The sequence below is a fragment of the Trichechus manatus genome, unplaced genomic scaffold (genome assembly GCF_000243295.1).
Source record: "Trichechus manatus latirostris isolate Lorelei unplaced genomic scaffold, TriManLat1.0 scaffold00006, whole genome shotgun sequence".
NCBI classification, from domain to species: domain Eukaryota; kingdom Metazoa; phylum Chordata; class Mammalia; order Sirenia; family Trichechidae; genus Trichechus; species Trichechus manatus.
Genome location: NW_004443942.1, coordinates 17,602,885 through 17,626,650, shown reverse-complemented (window position 1 = coordinate 17,626,650; position 23,766 = coordinate 17,602,885). Strand labels below are relative to the sequence as shown.

Below are 23,766 nucleotides of genomic sequence, written 5' to 3'. Positions count from 1 at the left end.
CTTATAGTCAGCATATAGACGGATCGTGTTTTTTTAATCCAATCTGCCACTCTCTGTCTCTTTATTGGTGCATTTAGTCCATTTACATTCAGTGTAATTATTGATAGCTATGAGTTTAGTGCTGTCATTTTGATGTCTATTTTTGCATGTTGTTCACAGTTTCTTTGTTTCACTTAATTTTCTGTGCTAAGTTGTTATTCGTTATGTATTTTCATTTCATCTTTTTCCTTATAGTTGATTTTGTATTTGCTGAATCTTTATATCTTTCTTGTTTTTTATTTTGATGTGTAGGATTATTAGTTTCTTTTGTGGTTACCTTAATATTTACCCCTGTTTTTCTAAGTTTAAACCAGTCTTTTGTTTCTTTATATTTCCTTGACTTCCTCTCCATATGAAAAATCTATGTCTACATTTTTTAGTCCCTCTTTGTTGTTTTAATGTTGTCATCTTTTACCTATTGACATCTCTGTTTCCCTATCTTCAGTATTTTAGCTTTAATTTATTTTTGTGACTTCTCTATCTGGGTTGATATCTGGTTACTCTGTACTGTGTTCTAGTTTTGGGTTGTTATCAGATGTTACTGACTTTCTAACCGGAGGACTCCCTTTAGTATTTCTTGTAATTTTGGTTTGATTTTTGCAAATTCCCTAAACATCTGTTTATCTGGAAATGCCCTAATTTTGCCATCATATTTGAGAGATAGTTTTGCTGGATATATAATTCTTGGCTGGTGGTTGTTTTCTTTCAAGGCTTTAAATATGTCATACCACTGCCTTCTTGCCTGCATGGTTTCTGCCGAGTAGTCCAAGCTTATTCTTATTGACTCCCCTTTGTAGATGACTTTTTGTTCATCCCTAGCCGCTCTTAAAATTCTCTCTTTATCTTTGGTTTTGGCAAGTTCGATTATAATATGTCTTGGTGACTTTCTTTTGAGATCTACCTTATGTGGGGTTCCATGATCATCTTGGATAGATATCTTCTCATCTTTCATGACATCAGGGAAATTTTCTGCCAACAAATCTTCAACAATTGTCTCTGTATTTTCTTTTATCCCCCCCTGTTCTGGTACTCCAATCACTCACAGGTTATTCCTCTTAATAGAGTCCCACATAATACTTACTGTTTCTTCATTTTTTTAAATTCTTGTATCTGACTTTTCCTTAAATAAGTTGGTGTCAAGTGCTTTATCTTCAGTCTCACTAATTCTGACTTTTATTGCCTCAATTCTGCTCCTATGACTTTCTATTGAGTTGTCTAATTCTGAAATTTTATTGTTACTCTTCTGGATTTCTGATTGATGTCTCTCTATGGATTCTTGCAGCCTATTAAATTTGTCATTATGCTCTTGAATAACCTTCTTAAGCTTCTCTGTTGCTTTGTCTGTATGTTCCTTAGCATGATCTGTGTTTTTACTGATCTCCTTCCTGATCTCTTGAAGAGTTCTGTATATTAATCTTTTGTACTCCACCTCTGGTAATTCCAAGAAATTCTCTTCCTCCAGAAAATTTCTTGATTCTTTATTCTGGGAGCTTGCTGAAGTCATCATGGTCTGCCTCTTTATGTGATTTGATATTGACTGTTGTCTCCGAGCCATCAATAAGTTATAATGTTCATTTTTTATGTTTGCTTACTGTGTCCTAGCTTCTTGTTCTGATACGCCCAAATAGGCTGCTTGTGTAAGCTAGTTTGATTATTGGTGTCTTTGAAGACCTAACGTCCTGTCACCAGGTGGTTAGCTCTGTTAGTAAGTACAAGAGCCCAGGAGTCTGTTTACTTTTCTTGTATGGATTCAGCTCAGGTATCCAAGTAGTCGGTCACCAAGTATGTGGTGCAGGCTCTCACCTACAGTACTAGACAGGCATGGGTGATTGATGTAGGCACAGGTATCTGGCTACATTAGGAGGTCATGCACTGAGCAAGGCAGGGGGCTGATGGTTGCTCCTGAGTATCTGGGAGGAAAGCATCTCCCTGTTCCCTAGAGCACACAGGTGGGTGGGTTTTGCAGCTGGACTATGAGTACCCAGTGCTGTTGGCTGTAAGGACTGGGAGGGGGGCACCACTTATTCTTGGACCTCTGTTGCAGGTGGCTTGGTGGTGTGGGTGGAGCCACCAGTCCTCAGGACCCTGATGTGGTCAGGTGAGGAAATTGCTTAATGGGCAGAGCAGTGTCAAACGTCATGAACATGCCACTTCACAGCTGAAACAGTTTAAGTTAGACTTCAGGTATAAACCCTGTTGTACTGTGTTAATGAGGGTCTACGCTGTTGAAATGGGCTCACGCAGGTCTACGCAGGGGTGAAAGGCACTCATAGTCCGTGGACCCCTTATGCCTGTGCCTAGGCAAAGGAGCTGTGCCTACTCTGAGTTCCTGGCTTAGGGGAGCCGACAGATTATTTTTTCCCTGTTTGTGAATTTGTTCCCTCTCCAAGCGGAAGAATGGCTCAGGGCACATGATAGGTCCTACTTCCGGCACAGGGGACTCGGCAATCGCTGAAGCCATCCCAGACCGGGTGCAGAGCAGGAAGCAGGAAGGTAAATGAGAGAGAGGCTTTTCCCAAAGGGAGGTGTTTTTTTGAGCCGCTTGGTAGGCCAGACACAAGTACCTATCTTTTGCCAGTCGAGGCCTGCTTCTCACTGGTTCTGGATGCCCAAGTACACTCTCTACCGCTGGGTCTCTACTGATGTGGAAAATGCATCCCGAGTGCCACTGCCTGCCTCGCAGCACACACGAGCTGATCCAGCCTAAAGAGCTTCAGCTCCTGCCAGGTCAGTTCTGGCAGCTGCTTGCTGCTTCTGAACCATCTCTCCCTCCCTCCGCCACTCAGTCCGATTCCTCAACTTTGCCTTCGATGTTCAGAGCTCCTAGATTGTCATATATAATCAATTCACTTGGGTTTTTTGGGTCTTTGTTGTAAGAGGGACCACAGGAAGCATCTGACTTCTCCACCATCTTGTCCCTGCCTCTCAGCATTCTCTTTAATTGTGTTCTATTTGTTCCATTTCCAGTACTCTGGTTTCCCTGCTCTGTTATCATCTCATATTTGCTTTTGAGTAATTGTTGACTTTTTGGTCTCATATGGATGGTTTTTAAGTTGAGCACCTATCTTACTGGTAATATGCTTTATTTTGTGCGCCACTCTGCTATTTCACTAAAGGGTGATCTCAGAGGATAGGCTCACTTCTAGGTTTAAAGAGTGTCTCAGGGTGATAGCCTCAGGGAGTCCTCTGTTCTCTACTGTTCCAGTTTGTCTAGCTTTCTTTTTTTTAACAAGAATTTAGTTCTGCTCCACATTTTTCTCCCATTCTATCCAGGACCATCTATTGTGACCCCAGGCAGAATGGTCAGAGGTGGTAGCCAGGCACCATCTAGTTCTTCTGGTCTCAGGTTATATAAGGTTGTGGCTCGTGTAGACTTGTTTCTTCCCTGAGCTTTTGGTTACCTTCTTACTGCTTTGCTCCTGGGGAGTAGAGACACATAGTGTGTCTTAGATGGCCTTTCGCAAGCTTTTAAGACCCCAGATGCTACTCCACGAGGAAGCAGATCATGATTTTTGTGAACTATATTATGCCAATTGACTGAGTTCTCCCATGAGACTATGGTCCTAAACTTTCAAACCGAGAAAAACAAACTTGGAAGGTGTCTGTTTATGTCTGTGGAATATCCATATTTGTGTCTTCAATGAATATATGTGCCTGCACCCACATATTTGTATTTACATGCACCTATAGATACTTCTGGAGCCCTAGTGGCATAGTGGTTAAGAGCTAGGCTGATAACCAAAAGGTCGGCAGTTCAAATCCACCAGTCGCTCCTTGGAAACCCTGTGAGACAGTTCTACTCTGTCCTATAGGGTTGCTGTGAGTTGGAACCGACTGGACGGCACCTAACAACAACAACAACAGAGATACTCCCATCTGTTCTCACCTAAGTACACGCCTTTACCTATGCATATACCAATATGCTTATACCCATCCATATGTACTCTAAGATTCATTTTTACTTTTTTTTTTTTGGTTGTGCTGTACCCACTACATGCAGATTCAGTGCCACTGTTCCCATATCAAAAAACAAAAATGAAAACAAAAAACAAGTCTCTACTATCTAAAGTGTACTTTCCCCTCCCCACTCTTCTCCCTGGTAACCACCAGTGACAGTCTCTCTCTATATCTATTCTTGTCTTATTGTAATAGAGGGATAACAACAATATTTGTCTTTATAAGCTTGACTTATTTCACTTAGCATTATGCCCTCCAGGTCCATCCATGTTATAATGTTTTGCCGACTCATCACTGTTCTTTATAGTTGGCTAGTATTCCGTTGTATATATGTTCCACGATTTGCTTATCCTTTCGTCGTCAATGGGTATTTGGTTGCTTCCTTTTTTTGCTACTGTGAATAAAGCAGCAATGAACATATGTGTGCATATGTCTGTTCGTGTCATTATTTTTAGGTCTCTAGGGTATATTCCTGGAACCCTGGGGGTGCAGTGGTTAAGAGCTTGGCTGCTAACCAGAAGGTTGGCAGTTAGAATCCACCAGCCACTCCTCGGAAACCCTATGGGGGCAGTTCTACTCTGTCTTGTAGGGTCGCTATGAGTTGGAATAGACTTGACAGCAATGGGCAGGATATATACTGAGGAGTAGGATTGCTGAATCATAAGGTAGTTCTATTTCTAGTGTTTCGAGAAAGTGCCATACCATTTCCAGTAGTGGTTTTACCATGTTACAGTCCCGCCAACAATGGATAAGGGTTCCAATCTCCCCACATCCTTGCCAACATTTGTTGTTATACGTGTTTTTTTGTTTTTTAAATCAGTGCCATTTTAGCCAGGAAAAGATGGTATCTCATTGTAGTTTTGATTTACATCTCTCGAATAGCTAATGATCATGACTTTTTTATATACGTTTGTTGGCTGCGTGGATGTCCTCTTTGGTGAAGTTTCTGTTCATGTCCTTTGTACTTTTTGCGGTTGAGTTGTCTTTTTGTTGTTGCACTTTTGTATAGATTTTAGAGGTTAGACCCTTATTGGATAAACTGTTCCCGAATATTTTTTCCCAGTCTGTAGGCTATCTGTTTACTCTTTTTATAACGTATTTTGACGAGCATTCAGTTTTTTATTTTTATGATATCACATCTATTTTGTCTTTTATTTATGCATTTGTTTTAATGTTTGTTATTCTATTTTTATAAAAAATTAGGTCCCATAGTTTTATCCCTATGTTTTCTTCCGGGAATTTTATGGTTTTAGGTTTAATATTTAGGTCCTTGATCCATTTTGAGTTAGTTTTTGTGTAAGGTATGGGTCCTGTTTCATTTTTCTGAATGTGGATATCCAGTTTTGCATGCACTGTTTATTAAAGACACTGTCTCTGTCCCACTGAATGGACTTTGACCTCTTGTTGAAAATTAGTTGTCCATAGATGACTGGGTTTAATTCTGAGTTTTTAATTCTATTCCACTGGTGCATGCATCTGTCATTGAACCAATACCAGGCTGTTTGTTTTGGCTGTATAGAATGTTTTGATATCAGGGAGTATGAAGCCTCCTGTTGTGTTCTTTTTCTTCAGTATTGCTTTGGCTATTCGGGTTTCTTACCTTTCCAAACTAAGTTGATCATTAGTTTTTCTATTTTAGTGAAGAATATTGTTGGGATATGCATCTAGATTGCATTGTATCTATAGAAACCTTAAGTAGTATTGACATTTTCACTATATTAAGTCTTCCAATCCATTAGCACAGGATGTCTTTCCATTTTTGTAGGTCCCTTTTAGTCTCTTCTAGTAATGTTTTATAATTTTCATTGTATAAGTCTTGTATGTCCTTGGTTAGGTTAATTTCTAGGTATTTTATTGATTTGGGGGCTATTGTAAATGGTATTGTTTTCTGGATTTCTTTTTCAGAGTAGTCTTTGTTAGTGTAGAGGAACCCAACTGATTTTTGTGTTTTGATCTTGTATTCTTCAATGTTGCTAAATTCTTCTCTTCTAGGAGTTTTCTTGTGGAATCTTTAGGGCATTCTGTGTATAGGATCATGCCATCTGCAAATAGAGATAGTTTTACTTTTTCCTTTCTGATTTGGATTCCTTTCATTTCTCTTTCTTTTCTTATTGCTGTGGCTAGGACTTCCAGTACAATGTTGAATAAGAATAGTGATAATAGGTATCCTTGTCTCATTGCTGTTCTTAAAGCGAAGGCTCTCAGCCTTTCTCTGTTGAGTATAATGCTGGTTGTTGGTTTTGCATATGTGCCCTTAATTATGTTGAGAAATTTCCCTTTTATTCTTATTATGCTGAGAGCTTTTATCCAGAAAGGGTGTTGAATTTTATTGAGTAACTTTTCTGCATCAATTGATACGATCTTATGGTTCTTTTCCTTTGCTTTATTTATGTGGTGGTTTATGTTGATTAATTTTATAATATTGTACCACTCTTGTAATCCTGGTAAGAAATCCACTTGATCATGGTGTATGATTTTTTTTTTTTTTTTTTTTTGATATGTTGCTGAAATCTGTTGGCTAGAATTTTGTTGAAAATTTTTGCATCTATGTTTATAAGGGATACCAACTCATAGAGACCCTACAGGACAGAGCAGAACTGCCCCCACTGGGTTTCCAAGGAGTGGCTGGTGAATTCAAACTGCCTACTTTTTGGTGAGCAGCCAAACTCTTAACCACTATGCCACCAGGTACATTGGTCTGTAATTTTCTTTTTTTGTGATGTCTTTGCCTGGTTTAGGTATCAGGGTTATGCTGGCTTCATAGAAAGAGTACAGTAATGTTCCTTCTTCTTCTTCTGTGATTTATAAGAGATTGAGTAGGATTGGTGTCAACTCTTCTCTGAGTGTTTGGTAGAATTCTCCAGTGTAGCCATCTGATGCTCGGCTTTTTGTTGTGGTTGTTGGTGGTTTTTGATGACATCTTCAATCTTTTGTCATGGGTCTGTTTAAATCTAGTACCTCTGCTTGTGTTAGTTTTGGTAGGTAGTGTGTTTTTAGGAATTCATCCATTTCATCTAGGTTTTCTAATTTGTTGGAGTATTTTTCATAATAATCAGTTATGATCTTCTTTGTCTCTTTTGGATCAGTTTTAATGTCACCAATTTCATTTCTTAATTTGGTCATTTGCCTCTTCTGTTTTTTTTTTTTTTTTCTTTTCTTTCTTTTGTCTAGCTTATAGTTTGTCTATTTTATTGATCCTTTCAAAGAATTAACTTCTGATTTTGTTGATTCTTTCTATTGTTTTTCTATTTTCTATTTTGTTTATTTCTGCCCTGATCTTTATTATCTTCTTTTTTTCTGGTAGCTTTTCGCTTCTTTTGCTCTTACTTTTCTATGTGTTCAAGTTGTTGGTTTAAGTTAATGATTTGGGGTTTTTCTTCTTTTTTAGTGTAGGCATTTATTGCTATATATTTCCCTCTGAATGCTGCTTTTGGTGTGTCCCAAGGAATTTGATATGTTATGTTTTCACTTTCATTTGATTCTAGGATTTTTTTAACTTTGCTTTTGATTTCTTCTATGGCCCAATCATTTTTTAGTAGTGTATTATTCAATTTTTATATATTTTTCCATATTTTTCCTGTTGTTGATTTCTAGCTTCATACTGTGACGGTCAGAGAAGATGCTTTGTATGATTTCAATCTTTTAAAATCTGTTGAGACTTGTTTTGTGTCCTAGCATATGGTCTACTCTGGAAAATGATCTGTGTGCATCGGAAAAGAATGTGTATTCTTCTGATGCTGGGTGGAGTGTTCTATATATGTGCATTAGTCCAACTGGCCTATGGTTTTATTCAAGTTTTCAATGTCCTTAGTGATATTCTTTTTAGATGTTCTGTTTATAATTGGAAGTGGTGTGTTGAAGTCCTCTACTATATTGTGGAGTTGTCTATTTCTCCTTTCATATTAATTAGTATTTGTTTCATGTATTTTGGTGCATTGATGTTAGCTGCATATATATTTATAATTATTATATCTTTTTGCTGGATTGATCCTTTTATTATTATGTAATGTCCTTCTTTATCTCTTGTAAAAGATTTTGATTTAAAGTCTATTTTATCTGATGTCAGTATGGCTACCTCCACTTTTTTTGTTTGTTTGTTTGTTTGTTTACATGGAATAGTTTCCTTCATCCTTTTATTTTCAGTGTGTTTATTTCCTTATGTCTAAGATATGTTTCTTGTAGACAGCAAATGGATGGATCATGGTTTTTTTGTTTTTTTGTTTTTAAATCCATTTTCCCACTCTCTGCATTTTCCATGGGACATTTAGACCATTTACATTTACAGTTATTGCTGAAAACAAAGTGTCTTCCTCACTCATTTTGTTATTTGTTTTTTGAGTGTTTCATATCTTTTTTTTTTTATTCTGATTTGTCATTTCTTGCTTTTATTTGGCTGCTTTCTTGTGATGAGCCTTTTTTCTTTCTTCCTTCTTTTCTTCTGAATGTTTTTTTCTTGGTTATTTCTTAGTGGTTACCACATGTATTACATTACACAACTTACAATTGCAACAATGTTTAACATACAAACAACAGTTAACATACAACCTTAACATGATAATCTATTCTTGATATGTTCCTCCCTCCCTCATTTCTGTTGGTGTGTCTCCACTAACATCAATATACAACCTATATTCTATAAGTTTACTTTCCATTTATTTCTTACAAACTTGATGTTGCATTGTTTGCAGGATTTAATTATTGAGTTTATTCCCTGAACATATTATGTACTTGGTCCTTATGAATGCCCATGTTGTGTTTTTTGGAGATTGCTCTTTCTTATGTATTTATTTTTCCTGTGTATAGATACAATAATTTATTTAATGTTCTTGCCTTTCCATTTGGAATACTCACTTGAGTAATACTTGCAAACTGGTCTTGTTGTGGCAAATTCCCAGAGCTGCTCTTTGTTTGGGAATGTCTTTATCTCCCCCTTATTTTTGAATGACAGCTTTGCTGGGTGAAGAATTCTTGGTTGACAGTTGTTTTCATATATTTTATATATGTCGCTCTACTGTCCTCTGGCATCTACAGTTTCTGGGGGGAATCCACATTGATTCTTATGAAAGACATTTAGTATGTTATATTGCATTTTTCTCTTGCTGCTTTCAGAATTCTCTCCTTGTCTTTGGTTTTCAAGAATTTTATTAGGATATGGAGCAGAACTGATTTTTTGACTCTCTTCTGATTGGTGTTCATGTAGCTTCCTGTATTTGCAGGTGTGGTTCTTTCTGATTATCTCTAGGAAAACTATTTTATGCCTTTATTGTTGTCATGATGTTCTGCAATTCCAGTAATTCTAATGTTAGATTTCTTAATTAAATCTCATATTTCCTTTTGGATTTGTTCGCTTTTCTTTGTTCTTTTCTCTTGTTTCTCTTGAGACTTGATAAAATCAGTTATTTTGTCTTCTAGTTCATTTATTCTATCTTCTGTCTGTTTGATTCTCTTGTTGAGGGTTTCTCTTGCTTTTTCTAATTCAGTTGCTTTATTCTTTAGTTCCAGTAGTTTGATTTGTTTATCTGATATTTTCAATTTCCTTATTGAGTCTGTCATTTTGTTCCTCCTTTGTTTCCTGATCTCCACTAGTTTGTTTTCTGTGTGCTTTTTGCTTTGTTTAAATATATTTAGCACCACAGTCTGAAAATTATTAATTCTTTGTGTTAATCTGGCCTCCATAGGAGAAATTTCCTCCTCTTCATGTTTTGCTTTTGATTGTTCCTTCTTATCTTGTGATTTTGTGTGTTTTACTGTTTTTTGTTGAACTTAGGTGATTTTGGCCATCTCATTATCTTTTTTTTTTTTTTTTACTTTAAATTCTGTATTCTGGTTTTTGTTGGAAAATTTTCTGATTAGGCATCCTGGTAACGCAGCGGCTAAGCACCCAGCTGCCAACTGAAAGACTGGGGCACACACCCAACAGCCACTCCATGGGAGAAAGATGCAGCAGCCTGCTCTGCAAAGACTCAGAGCTCTGGGAACCCCACAGGGCAACTCCACTCCACCCCACCGAGTAGTTATGAGTCAGAATTGACCCAGTGGCAGTGGGTCTGGTATCTTCTCCTGAGAACCACTAGATGGCACCCTTATCCTTAGGTTTTTTTCAGTGCTGATTCAGGAGTTCTCGATGCTTGATCTCTGGAATTCAATGTGCATGCGTGGGAGGGAGGGGGTTAGCTGGTCCCAGACACTGACATAAGTGATGGGGCTCTACTTTCCTGTGGTGAAGGTAGGGGGCTCTTTATGTCTTTCCCTCATGGTTGCCCCTGCATAGGCTCTCCCATGGTATCCCCCTGTAGGCAGGGAGCCTGCTGCTGCCCTCTGTGTTACCTGTTAGTCTAACGTATTCCCCTTGTGCTGTTGCCCTTGCAGTTCCTCCAAGTCCTGGTACCCATCTGTCTCAGACCTCAGTCCTAGCAATCATTTACTTGTCCTTCTGCAGCCATCTGAATTTGTTCTGTCAATGGCTACATCTCTAGTGTGATTACATAATTTATTTTCCACACTTTTGAGTATCAAAGGGGGTGATATTAATAATTACACTGGAACAACAATGTAAACAGAGACTGTCCCTGCCAACCTAGAACCTATAGTTACCTCATCTAGGACAAATATTGAGCCACGGCTACCTCATTTGTGAGTAGTAGGAGACAATTTTATTCTCTATTCCCCTCTTCAGTGCTCTGCCCCTGGTGGGAAAGTTCTGTATTAAATGAGAGTAGAGACAGCATCTTCATCAGCATAAGTCATGAAAGTTACACTATGAAATACAGTCAATATTAACAGGGCCATATTTCATTTATTTTGTCCCCTCTCAAAATTCTAAAAGTTTAAAGCAGAGGTTTCAAACTGAAAGCAGAGATATCAAGCAGAGGCTTCAGGTAGATAAATCTGGCCTTGAAGTTGTTTTATTAGGCCTACTTGATACAGATACATATATATAAATTAATTGAGAAATTGACATAAAGATCCAGATTTGCAGCTTCTCTTGGAAAATGGAAGAATCTGTTAAAATTGATCAACATTCTCACTAGCCAAGGATCAAGTAAATCTGAGTAGTTGACATCCTCCCTCTAACTCTATCTCCAATTCATTACAAGTCTCCTTTTATCATTCCCTTGTGATATCATGGCTGCCTACTAACTCACTCACATGCCCTGCCTGAGTCTTGAAAGCTTTAAGGTGTTCTGTGTTTCATGTGAACTTTCTTTCAGAAACTTGAAGCAAAGACCTTCAGGATGGTTCCAGAATCAAGGGAAAGAGCAGAAGTTAACAAAAACTGAGGAGATAGGGAGTGAGGGACAGATGGAGACTAGAGAGATAGAGAAAACTCTCAGTTGCCCATCTGAAGTAGATTTTTTATGCATTTATAGATAATTTAATGAATGGTACATCATCTGGATTCCATTGGAAGGTGTGATCACCTACAGCTGGCTTTTTTTTTTTTTTTTCCAGAAAATGTACTTACATAAATAATAAAAGTATCACATGTAAAATAGGAATGATAATACTTATTTATAAAACTGTTGGGATTAAATCCAGTAATGTAAGTGAATGTGATTTATAAGCTGCAAATCTTTATACAACATTAAATGGCATAATGGTGATGATGATGATGGGTCTATATATGTATGTAGCATGATTTTCAGTTTGAGAGAATGGTTAGATTACCCATATAGAGTCTTATTTCTTGCTTTTTTTGACTTATTACATTCACTGAACATCTGTTATTGAAAATGGAAAAGATAGAAAACCCATTAGTAATGACCACTGTGACATGGATTCATTTACCACTTATTTAGCTTATTTCCTTTGCTTTCTAAGCCCTGTAGCCTAGAGTCTCAAAAACAGAGAGGAACAAAATTTCTGAGCACAGATTTTGATTGCAGTGGGTCCCTGGACAACCTGATCTTCAGAAAGTGGAGGCATTAATATACAGAAGACAAAGAAACAGGAAGGGAAGGCTGACCAACTTGCCTTACTCCATTATAACGCCAAAGCCCTGCTCTTATCTGTGCATGGCATCCCTCAAAATCTTTTTTTTTTTTTTTTTTTGACAACAGGAAGTTTGTGTTCTGCATGACTTATAATAGTTAGAGCAATAATAAGTAGAATATCACCAACTAATACATAATGCACGTCATCAGGAAAGACCAATCTCTAGAAAAGGACATCATGATGGGTAAAGTACAGCGTCAGCAAAAATGAGGGAAACTCTCAACAAGATGGATTTATACAACAGCCACGACAATGGATTCAAACATACCAATGATCATGAAGATAGCACAGGACTAGGCAATATTTTATTCTGTTATACATAAGGTCACAGTAAGTCAGAGCCAACTCAGTGAGAAGAAACAACAACAATAAAGTATAATGTAAAATGTATAGTTATCTCAATCGTCATACAGCCTTATGAGATCAATACTGTTACCTAGCATTTATAAATGAGGATACTGAGGAGCAGAGAGATTAAGTAACATACTCAAAATCACGCACCTGGAAATTACATAACCAGGGTTAGAACACAGACATGATGGTTTGACTCAAAAGCCCACATAGCTGACTCTATGCAATACTAGCTCAATATGTCATTTCCTAAGCCATCTTATAAAAGGGGACAAATAGCATGCTACCTTCTTTTTAAGACTTTACTCAAATGCTATCATCTTACTGCATTTTTTCAATCAGGTTCTACTGAATTTGGAACACTGAAATAGAATCTTTCCAATTTGGACCCACAACACTGTATTTATATCTCTCTATGAACAGTCATATATTATATATTATTATAAATACATTTATTTTTCTCCTACTGAATTTTGGAATTGAGAAAAGAACTCTCAAAATCATGATCCATTTCTCTCAATCTCCATCTCTTTCTTTCTATTATACCTCCTTTTATTTTAATGATGATTTTATTATAATATTTATATTTTATACTATAAAACTTTTTATTATGTGATAATGAAAAAGCCTTACATTCATACAAAAAATTAATTATGTAAAGTATGAATTATCACCTTCATTTTCTTAATAAAAAATATGAGATTCATAGAAATAAAGTGACTTGTCAAGGTCACACTGCTATTAAATGGCTCAGTCTGATTTAGTCTGGTTCTTCTAATTCTGAATCCACTGTTCTTTTTAGCCTCTGTTCATGTACTCTCTCACCTAGCTCAGTGAATGTTGGAAAGGAGATCCACAATAATGGTTTTATAAAATAATAAATGAATGAGTACATGACATAATGAAGGAAGGTCACTACATTGCATTTTGTGTGTGTGTCTGTGTGTGTGTGTGTGTGCAGTCTATTAACGTCCTCTTTTTGTCTCCAGAATAAACTGTCTGGGTGTTAAGACTGGGCTTTTAGAGGTTCTTGTGGTAGGCACAAAATGGTAAAACAGGAACAATTTATGATTTGGAAAAATAAATTACATTCTCCTCTAAGAAGCTGGAATTAATTTAAAATAAAATTCCTAAGAAAATGGAAGAACTGTATATTCATTTGATATTGAACCACCTACAATGTCCAGCAGAATAACGACTTTGTTAAGAGAAGGACGAAATTTTAATAAAATCAGGGAAACATCTGGATCAATTTCCCAGAAGAATCATGTGTAACTCCCCAGACTTACCAATCTGGCTTCATTTAAGACAGGAAGACCCATCAGTCCCTAGTGTGGGAGGCAATTATTGCTCTGTTGTATACTATAGATGCGAACACAGTAGTCATGAGTTTGGCTAATAATAATTATCTCCAGAAGAACACACATAACAAAGCAAAGATCTAGGGAGCTCAAACTGATGTTACAATCCACGCAAGGGAAATTAATATAATACTGCATAAGCTTCTGTCAATTCTACATTTTTAAGACACATTACTGTGTAATCCATTTTTTCACCAATATATCTAAGAACCTACTGTCTATATCAGGAACCATCCAGGCACTGAGAATAATGAACAAAAGAGGGGGAATAAAGGAAAAAACTCTTCCATGCAGTTTACAGTATAATTATAGAAGAGAGATAAAAATATAAAAATAAAATTTAAATATAGCACATTAAATATATGGTAAATTATTGTTATGAAAAAATAAATAGAATAATGAATATTACAGGGTAAAAGAGAGGCATGAAAAATAATAAATATTGAAGTATTAAAGAAGGATAATAACAGTTTTTATGCCACAGAAAAGCTAGAAGTTTGATTGCCTGTAGACATCCTCAGGTGATTTTTATCTTACTTATGGAGAGAAATTGATCTGCAGTTATAGTCTCAGAAATCTGACATTGGCAGAAGAAAGCAGAAGCTTTTTAAGAGATAGCATCATGGTAACTAAGTTCACAGGATATATTAATAATGCTAATTCAATACAAATAAAATGATTTTTATGCCATGGGAATAGCACTGCCTTGGGGACTGGACATTGAAGCATGTGTCCAACACATAATTCTCGTCACATACACTCACATCACAACACACATTCACATCACAATACACTTATGCACACATACTGGAAATCTCATTCAATCCAAAGGTTTCTGTCAAGCCTAGAATCAAAGCAGGGTAAATTAGTACATGATTTTAAAGGTTAACAGCATTAGGTTATGATAGCCTGATGTATCTGTCTTGATTGGTGTTGATGGCAGAGGAAACTCAGGCCAGAGTAAAGTCTTCCATGAAATGTTTTCCAATAGGTATTGACAACTTTTTGCTTCTCTGTTTTTCATGCTCCCATGTTTAAGCAGTCTACCTTCTGAGTGACCTAGTCCCTGTCTAACCCTGATAATTTAATTGATTAACTTACAGCCTGATTCTCTTTCTTGGAGTTTGGACCTCAAAAATGAATTTATTAGTAAGTGTACTTTGCATTTATCCGATTTCATCTATTATGGATTGCTTTACTGCTAACTTTTAAAAAGTTTCTAAGGCAGCTTGCTAATATATATGTAGACAGGTGTCTATACGTATTGTTTTGGATTGAATTGTGTCCCTCAAAATATGTATTGAAATCCTAGCCAATGCTATTATGATTTAATCTCATCATTGTATCAGTTACCTTTAGGTAGAGCACATTACCTTCCATAACACAATCTAATGTAATGTAATCACAGTGTGGGATCCTAAGCTTAATTACTTCTGAGTTATTAAAAAAAGCAGAATAGACACAGACACATACACACTGGGGAAGGCAGATGCCATGTGAGGATCACAGAGGAACCAAAGAACACCGGGCTACAGAAGCTGAAAGAGACGACAAGCTTCCCCTTGATCCAACACTTTAAACTCAGACTTCTAGCCTTCTGAACTGTGAGAAAATGAATTTATATTTTAAAGACACCCATGTGTGGTACTCCTATTACAGCAGCACTAGGCAACTAAGACATGTACATAAACTAAACAGTGATTATATAAAATCCACACTGAATTTTCACATAAAATGTTATAAATTTTCATTAAATTGTTTCCATAATGGTCTTTTGCTGATTAATTTTTTAATACTCACTGAGATACTCACTGAGATTTCCAAGTTATTATTTTATGTTTCTAAAAAATAAATGCTGCATAAGTTTTTGTATGTAAGATCTTGTATTAGACATTTAGAAGTAAATGAAATTTCACTGGAAACACAGGATAAAACTAAATAAATTATGGGTATGTTTTGCACACTTTATGATGAACTAAAGTGCCTCATACAGCAATAAAACATTGATATGATATTAAAAATTTATGTTAAGTTTTTACACCATGTGAAGGCTCTGGAGTTACTTTCCTGTTATATTGAAGAGTGGAGTTGGTGGAGCTCCTGAAACCCCATCCTCAAAACTCCCTTAATGTACTTGCCTTCGGCAGCCCACGCACTTTTCTCAAGCCCATGATGAGATAAGCACAACTTCTGCAAGCCTGAAAGAGCAAACAAAAGAGCAAGATAAAAATTGCTTAGAAACTCGGTAGACCAGAAAGAGAATAGAAAATTACCACCAAAAAATAAAAAAAATAAAAGCTTTTCTTGTTGACTATAGCTGTGGCAGAACTACTATCTGGCACAGGTCAAATTAGTTCTGAAGAAATGTGTAGGAAGGCACAATTTTCAGAAAATTGCATTAGAAACTAAGCAGGTGGGTAGGTTCTGTTCACTGTTACATAAGCCGATTTAGCTGTCATATTTGAAAGAGTTTAGACTGGCCAGATTTTCCAATTATATTTAACCAAAGTAGCACGATTCTCTAACATTCTGCTCACACAACCTAAAGCTTTATCTTCTCCCTTGTTCACTCCCTGTCCTTCTTTGTAGCCTTGTTAACTCACCAGTTTTCCCTGAACATGACTTGTGCTTCCTCATCTCTGAGTTTTTGCTCACTCTCTTGTTTGTGCCTAGAATGCTTTCTTTACCCACTAGCTCAATGGAAAGTCTGCTCATTTTTTAGAACTCAAAAAGCAACATTTTAAGTCACATCTTCACTTAGAAATAATCACTCCTTTTTAATAAGTATTTTTACATAAATGTATCCAGGCCTCACATTAGGCATGAAAGAGACCTAACAGGATGTAATGGAGAGTACATCCCCATTACCCTCTAGCTATGTCACCTTGCAGAGATTGTTGAAATCTTTAACCTCAGCTTTTTCTTTTTCAAAATAGGAATAATAATAACTACCTTGGAATGTTGTTGTAAAACTTAGGGTTTGCATATGTTAATTAGAATTTTTATATATTAAGTCCCCAGCATAGGTCCTGTTTATAGTAGGGATTCCGTAAATGGTAGCCATCAACAGCCTCTTATGCCTATAATTACAGTAATTCCTTTATCTTATGCCACCATCATTAGGCAATGAATTCCTTAAGGATACCTGCCATACATTTAATTCATTTCTGTATCATTGACACCATTTCCAATCTATCAGGATTTAGCACAGTGCATTGTACTTAGTAGGCTTCTTTATGTCTTTAAATGTTGACTAAGCTTATCAAATTAATATATTTCATAGGTAATTGTCATCATTCAAATTGTGTACTCCAAAAAGATATGTTGAAGTCCTAACCTCCAGTACCTGTGAGTGTGAACTTATTTAGAAACAGGGTCACTGCAGAAATAATTAGTTAAATTAAATGAGGTCATACAGGCGCAGAATGGGCCCTAATCCAATATGACTGATGTCCTTATAAAAAGAGAAGAGACATAGAGACAGACACATATAGAAAGAAGATGGCTATAATGAAGACAAAGGCATACACTGGAGTTACGCTGCCACAATCCAAGAAATGCCTGAGGCTATCAGGAACTGGAAAAGACAAGGAAGGATCTTCCCCTAGAGCCTTCAGAGAGAACGCAGCCCTACTGACGCCCTGAATTCGGCTTCTAGCCTCTGGACCTTAGAAAATAAATTTCTGTTGTTTTAAGCAACCAGTTTATAGTGCTTTGTTACAGCAACCTTAGGAAATTATACAGTACTGTACTCTTCCCACCCATTTTAAGTAGCATGACAACTGAATAAAATTGGTTTTACATAGTAATAGAAATAGGACTACCATTCTGTAATTTGTCTACTATTTATTCTCAAGTTTGAATGTTCTTATAAGAGTATGGGCTTATACAATATTGTATGGAATGTCTTCAAATACCAGTTCACGGGGTCATAAACTGAAATAGACCTTGGAGATTGTCTAATCCAGCACATCTTATTTCATAGATGAGCAAACTAAGGCCAAGCATGTGTAAGGGACTTGGTGTGAGATGTGAAGCTTGAAAGTCAGAGTGGAGACTTGAGCCTAGGTCTCTTCCTTATTCTTTCTTGCCAAACATTTCTGTGTCTTTGAAGAAGGATATTTACAGTTGCAAATTATGCTATTAATGTGATGAACCAGAAAAAATAGTTTTGGGGAAACATAGACCAGATAGATGTTAAGAATAGCCATAATAATTTTGAACTTAATGTCTTTAAGTAGAGATAGAATTTAAACTGAACTTCAAAAGTGGAAAGGATTGGGATAGGCCAAAGAGATTACAAGGTTATTTCAGGTGTGAGAAATAACGAGTTAAAGAATGGAACCAGAACAGATAGAGAGTTAAAGGCTTTGTGAGAGGAAGGAAAGGAAAATGAGAAGATTGGAAAAAACTTCATAGCTAATTGAACTACAGACCAGCAAATGCAGAGAATGGCACAATTACAAGGAAACTGAGCAACATATAGTGCTGCAACCCACTCATTTGAAAGTCATCAAAGGTAAAATACAGTCTCTTTTCCACTGTGTCGTTAACTACATCTGAAGGATCTTGAGGAAGAGACCCTAATTATTAAACGTAAGCTTTAGGGAGATTAATCTGACAATTGTGTGCAGAAGATTATGGAAAGTAAGGTAAGCATGGTGCTTTACCTTGCTTATGACATCATCTGTAGGGAACAATTTCACATTTTTCACCATATCAAAGATTCTGCATCAAGGTGTGACTGGCATCTGTCTGTCTCCCAACCCCACAGTACTTTTCTTCAGAATTAGAGCCTATTTTCAAATTTACAATACCTGACAGCGGCAGATTACCCAGTAAGCAAGGTAAGCACCGGCTTACTTTGGCTTACTTACTAATCTGTCAGTATTCCGCTTAGAATATAGACAACAGGAAGGAGTGTTGCTCTTGCCCTAACAACAAGAAAAACCTGGATAATCTACTGAATCATAACTTTCCTTCAATCAGAGAACGGAGATTTTATGGCATCAACTAGCCTAAAATTTAAGGAAAGATAGGCACCTCGAAAAGAGTTACGACATGAGAAAGGACTCATCTTAGACACAGCATGGGAGGAAAATGGGGCTACCATAAGAGAGGCTATATTCATTTCCCACAGCTGCTGCTACAAATTACCACAAACTGATTGGCTTAAAACAGCATAAATTTATTATCTCACAGTTCTGGAGTCTGTAAATCCAAAATCAAGATGTTGGCAAGGTTGGTTACTTCTGAACCCTCTGAGGAAGAATTGGGCCCATGCCTCTCTCCTAGCTTCTGGTGGTTATTGATAATCCTCGGTGTTTCTCGGCTTGCAGCTGCATCACTCCCATCTCTGCCTCTGTCATCTCATGGCATTCACCTTGTGTGTCTCTGTTTCCCTGTAATCTTCACATGGAATTCTTATCAGGACACCAGGAATTGGATTTAGGGCCCACCCTAATCCAGTACGATCTCATCTTAATTATATTTTCAAAGACTCTATTTCCAATACTTCTTTCCAGGAGAACTAGAAAAAGTTGAAGCAATAGGAAACTATATCAAAGTCTTTGACACATGGTGGCGAATAATGAGATCCACTGCAGAATGACTGACTCACTCATCAGAGAAGATAAGGCCCAGGACTCTAAGAGAACCACAGGCTGCTAGAACAATGGGGGGTGGCCTTTAAACTTCTTTTTGTTTTAAATAACATGGCATGAGACTTTTTCCTTAAGTAAAAGCTACATATTTAGAGATGGGGGGAAAAAAAAGAACTGATCTTAATTCTAATTTTGGAGGAAGGAGATTAGTCATTGAAGAAAATAATAAAGTATCTGAACAGAGAAATTAGGACAAAGGGAGATAAATATGACTCAAAGTCTTCTCCTACGTTGCATCTGGATGCATGTTCTACATATAACCCAGAAAAAAATGGAGCAAAATGGAAGCCACAAACCAATAATTCCATACAAGTAATTTCAATTTATATGAGATCAGACAGGGCATTTTTAGATTTTCAAAGGCTCATTAGGGCTAAAAATTTATATCCTTCATTAAAAATATATATAACATATGCATATATGTAGAAGCCCTGATGGTGCCGTGGTTAAGCACTTTGCTGCTAACTGAAAGGTTGGCAGTTTGAACCCACCAGCTGCTCTGCAGGAGAAACATGTGGCAGTCAGTTTCCATAAAGATTTATAGCCTTGGAAACCTATGGGGCAGTTCTACTCTGTACTATAGGGTTGCTATGAGTTGGAATTCACTTGACAGCAATGAGGCAACTAGATGCATATATACATATATGGGGCCCTGGTGGTGTACTATACACATACATACATACACACATATGTGTGTATGTATGACCATTATATAGATTAGCTATAGATTATATAAAATTGTGCACATCACAATAGAAAATACAACTTTTTAAGTACTTTCAGAACAAATACTTCAAAGTGGTTATTTTCTTCCACGGTTGGAACAATACAGTTACTTTATCCCCAGGAATTTTAAGCCTCAGAAATCATCTAAAATACCAGTATAAAGACAGCACATCCTATATTTCAGTTTCCCGGAAAGAGACAGTCATAAGGATTTAACTCTTATGGAATTACTTGTTACCTATTGCCATTGAGTTGGTTCCGACTCATTTAAATATTAGAATTTAAAGTTAAAAAACATTCAGTCTTAACAATTGAATGAAAGAAGAAACCAAGACACCATTACAGAGTCTAGTAATTCCTTGACCTGTATAGGGAGATTATTCTTGAAAAACAGTGTGAAACCCTACTGACAACTAAAAAGCACAAATTATATATTATTTCCTGCCTACAAGATTGCCAATATATTTTTAAAGATTGATATTAGTCAGGGTTACAATGTGTTGACAAATGAGTGCTTTCATACACTGTTGGTGGGACTTCAAAGTGGCAAATCCCATTTGAAGGGTAATTTGAATGTACCTTCAAAAACTAAAATTTTCCTTCTACTTAACTCAGTAGTCCCACAGCTGGGGATTTATCTTACTGAAATACATGCATAGAGACAAAAAGATAGATATACAATGATGCCTGTTTCCATATTGTGTGTAACAGTGAAAAACTGAAAAAAAATCTTAAAAAAATAAATTGTACTTCAAAACTGTACAATCCTTTGCAGTCATTAAAATTAATGAGATATATGTAGGTATTGATATGGAAAGATATGATACATGCTTAGATGAAAAAAGAATCTTCAAAAACTGTTATTGTACGACCCATTTTAATTCCTCACATTATATAAATTTATCTACATAGGTAATACATATATATAAGGATCCCTGGTCACACAGTGGTTAAGTGCTCAGCTGCTAGTTGTTGACAGTTCGAATCCATAAGCTTCTCTGTGGGAGAAAGATGTGGCAGTCTGCTTCCATAAAGATTTTCAGCCTTGGAATCCCTCTGAGGCAGTTCTCTGTCCTATAGAGTTGCTATGAGTCAGAACCAACTCGAGGGCAGTGTTTTTTTTTTCTTTTTCTTTTTTTTAAATAATGAATGTTGGAAATTTGACAAAATTATCTTTAAATAATAAAATACTTTAACACGAATTTAATGGGTAAGCTGTTAATGCTGCATTACTGCTCCTCACTGGTGACTAGCTATATTACACACAAATCACTAATACTAAAACATTATATAGAGGTTAATCTACATTAGCCTTTGCTGCATGTAACTAAACACAACATTTAAAAGGTGATGAGTTTAAGTCTTTAAAATTGCCCAAAAAGAAAGTTTTCTCTATTCCAAAAGCACAGTTAAAACTATGTAAATGTGAAATGGGTAAACTTTAGCTTACATATAAGGAATTGGATGAGACAGCAGCCACGTGGAGACAGGCACGCTACTTGGATCTTGGCAGGTGCTTTCACAGCCTGTGCCCAGTACCTGGAGTTTAGCAGGACTGAATCATCAGTCTCTCCTTCACTTTTCAAATTATAATATTACCTAATCACTGCACCACTTTTAATGATAAAAATTCTTTCTACCAGATGTAGGTTTATCTATGTTACAGGCCTTAGACATGAGACAAGAGCATAGGTTTCTACCTCATTCTCACATTGAATCTGCTTTTCCCACATTGCCTACATCAATGGGGGGAAATAAAACAGCTTATAATATAAGGTATTTAAGCGCCTTTGCAACTATAGTTGCACAAACATCTTATGCCTGAGTCTTTCATTCATTTTGCATAGACACACACACACACACACACACACACACACAATCCCCTGCAACATAACAGCATATGTTTATAAAATGATAGAGCCAGAAGGAATATTAGAACCTCCAGCCTAGTGGTTTTAAAATTGTGATCCTTGAACATTTGAGTTCTATGTAGATATCTTAAGGATACCCAGGACAGTAGGAGAGAGTTAAATGAAAGGCCAAATGGGTACAAATGTGGCCCACCTACCTCTAGTAGAAATTTTTTTAAAAAGCTTCATTTTTATTTATGATATATCATGGATGCTGCCACTTTAAATATATTTAAACTACCAATCTAGTCCAATTCCCTCATTTAACAGGTTAAGAAACTAGAGGCCTAGAATATTTAATTACTTAACCAAGGCCACACGCTATGGCAGAGATAGAAAGAATCCAGGAATATAGAGCTTTAATTCCAAATGGAAATTAGAAAACTAATGACAGGGGCAATGATACGTAATTTTGTATTTGCCACAGGGTTGCCAAAGCTTATGAAACTCACATTATGAAGAGGCAATTAAGAAAGTAAAGGGGTAACCAGGCAACAGTAGAGCCATTATCATAATAATGCAAACGATATTACACAGGAATGGGTTACTTTTGCTTCAGCTGAGCCTTGAATACACAGGAGAAGTTAGATTGAGCATCTGCTAGGAATTAGCATAGGCTTTTTTCTGCACACCTGTTCTGCAAAAGTATCTCTACAATGCAAACTCTGAGCAATTTGCTCCTACAAGACTGCCAAACTCGGCACTAGTAATACCCCTGGCCATATCATAAAATAAGAAATCTAATCTGGTTTTGAGGAAAACAAAGTGGGGTTTGACCAGGAAATTTCATGGGTAGAACTGTATGGAATTTTGTGTAGTCTTGGGCCAATTCCTCTGCTCTGGGCTTCAGTTTCCCCATCTTTAAATGAGAGGAATAGGCTTGATCTCTAAATAACTTTCAATTCTTATATACTCTGTTATGTTAGTAGGGGTTGCTGCTTTTTTGTTTGTTTGTATGCTTGCTTATTCTTAAAATTGGGATCAATTGCTGAGATGGAAAAAAACAAAAAGAAGAAAAAAGAAAATAGGGATTGTATGCTTGGCAACTGACTTAGAGACACGCTATTAAGTCTTTGTAATATTATTTTTAAAAATAACATCTCAGATATAGTTGTAATGTGACCATATGTATTATTTTAAAAGAATCTTTTGAATAGGATAGGAGAGATGTTAAACAATTTGTTGTTGTTGTTTTTTTTAAATATGGTGTGTGTGTGTGTCTGTGTGTATGTGATACCTCCTCCATGCTCATACCCAGGCAGCCAAAACATGTCATAAGGAAAATAACATGCCACATGTAAACTGGTCTCCTTAAATTCGTACCTATGATCTCAACTGGGTCCTTAATGCTACCTAGCAGTCAAAATATATTTCTCCGGGCCACTTATTCCCCCCACTCTTCTAGGAAGCTCTTTCATATTTTTTTTCCTCACTTCAAAGCCTGTCTTCCAACACCTCTTCCCTAATCCACACTCAGCTGATGACTTTGCTTCCTATTTCACTGAGGAGACTGCAACAATTAGAAGTGTAATTCCACAGCTCCCACTCACCTGCTGGCAGCTTTACCCATATACCCTGCCTCCTTGCCTGATACTCTAGATAAACTAACTGCACTCCCAACTAAGGCCATCTCTTCTACTTATGCAGATGTTGCCATTAATCTTGCCTACTTCAGGACATCAGCCCAGTAACTCCCACCTACACACACAATCCTACACAATCAAATTTCCCTTCTCTAGTTGATAATTCTCATCACCATATAAT

The 23,766-nt window shown here is 36.6% G+C and overlaps 1 protein-coding gene across 1 annotated transcript in view; it reads right to left on the bottom strand.

Annotated features, from left to right (window-relative positions):
- ANO3 (anoctamin 3) overlaps nucleotides 1–23,766 on the bottom strand; it is a 508,791-nt gene that overhangs the window by 359,349 nt on the left and 125,676 nt on the right. Inside the window, exon 2 of the mRNA XM_023737820.1 lies at nucleotides 15,838–15,901. Within this exon, the coding sequence (XP_023593588.1) occupies nucleotides 15,838–15,901 (64 nt within the window). The remainder of the gene's footprint in view (nucleotides 1–15,837; nucleotides 15,902–23,766) is intronic.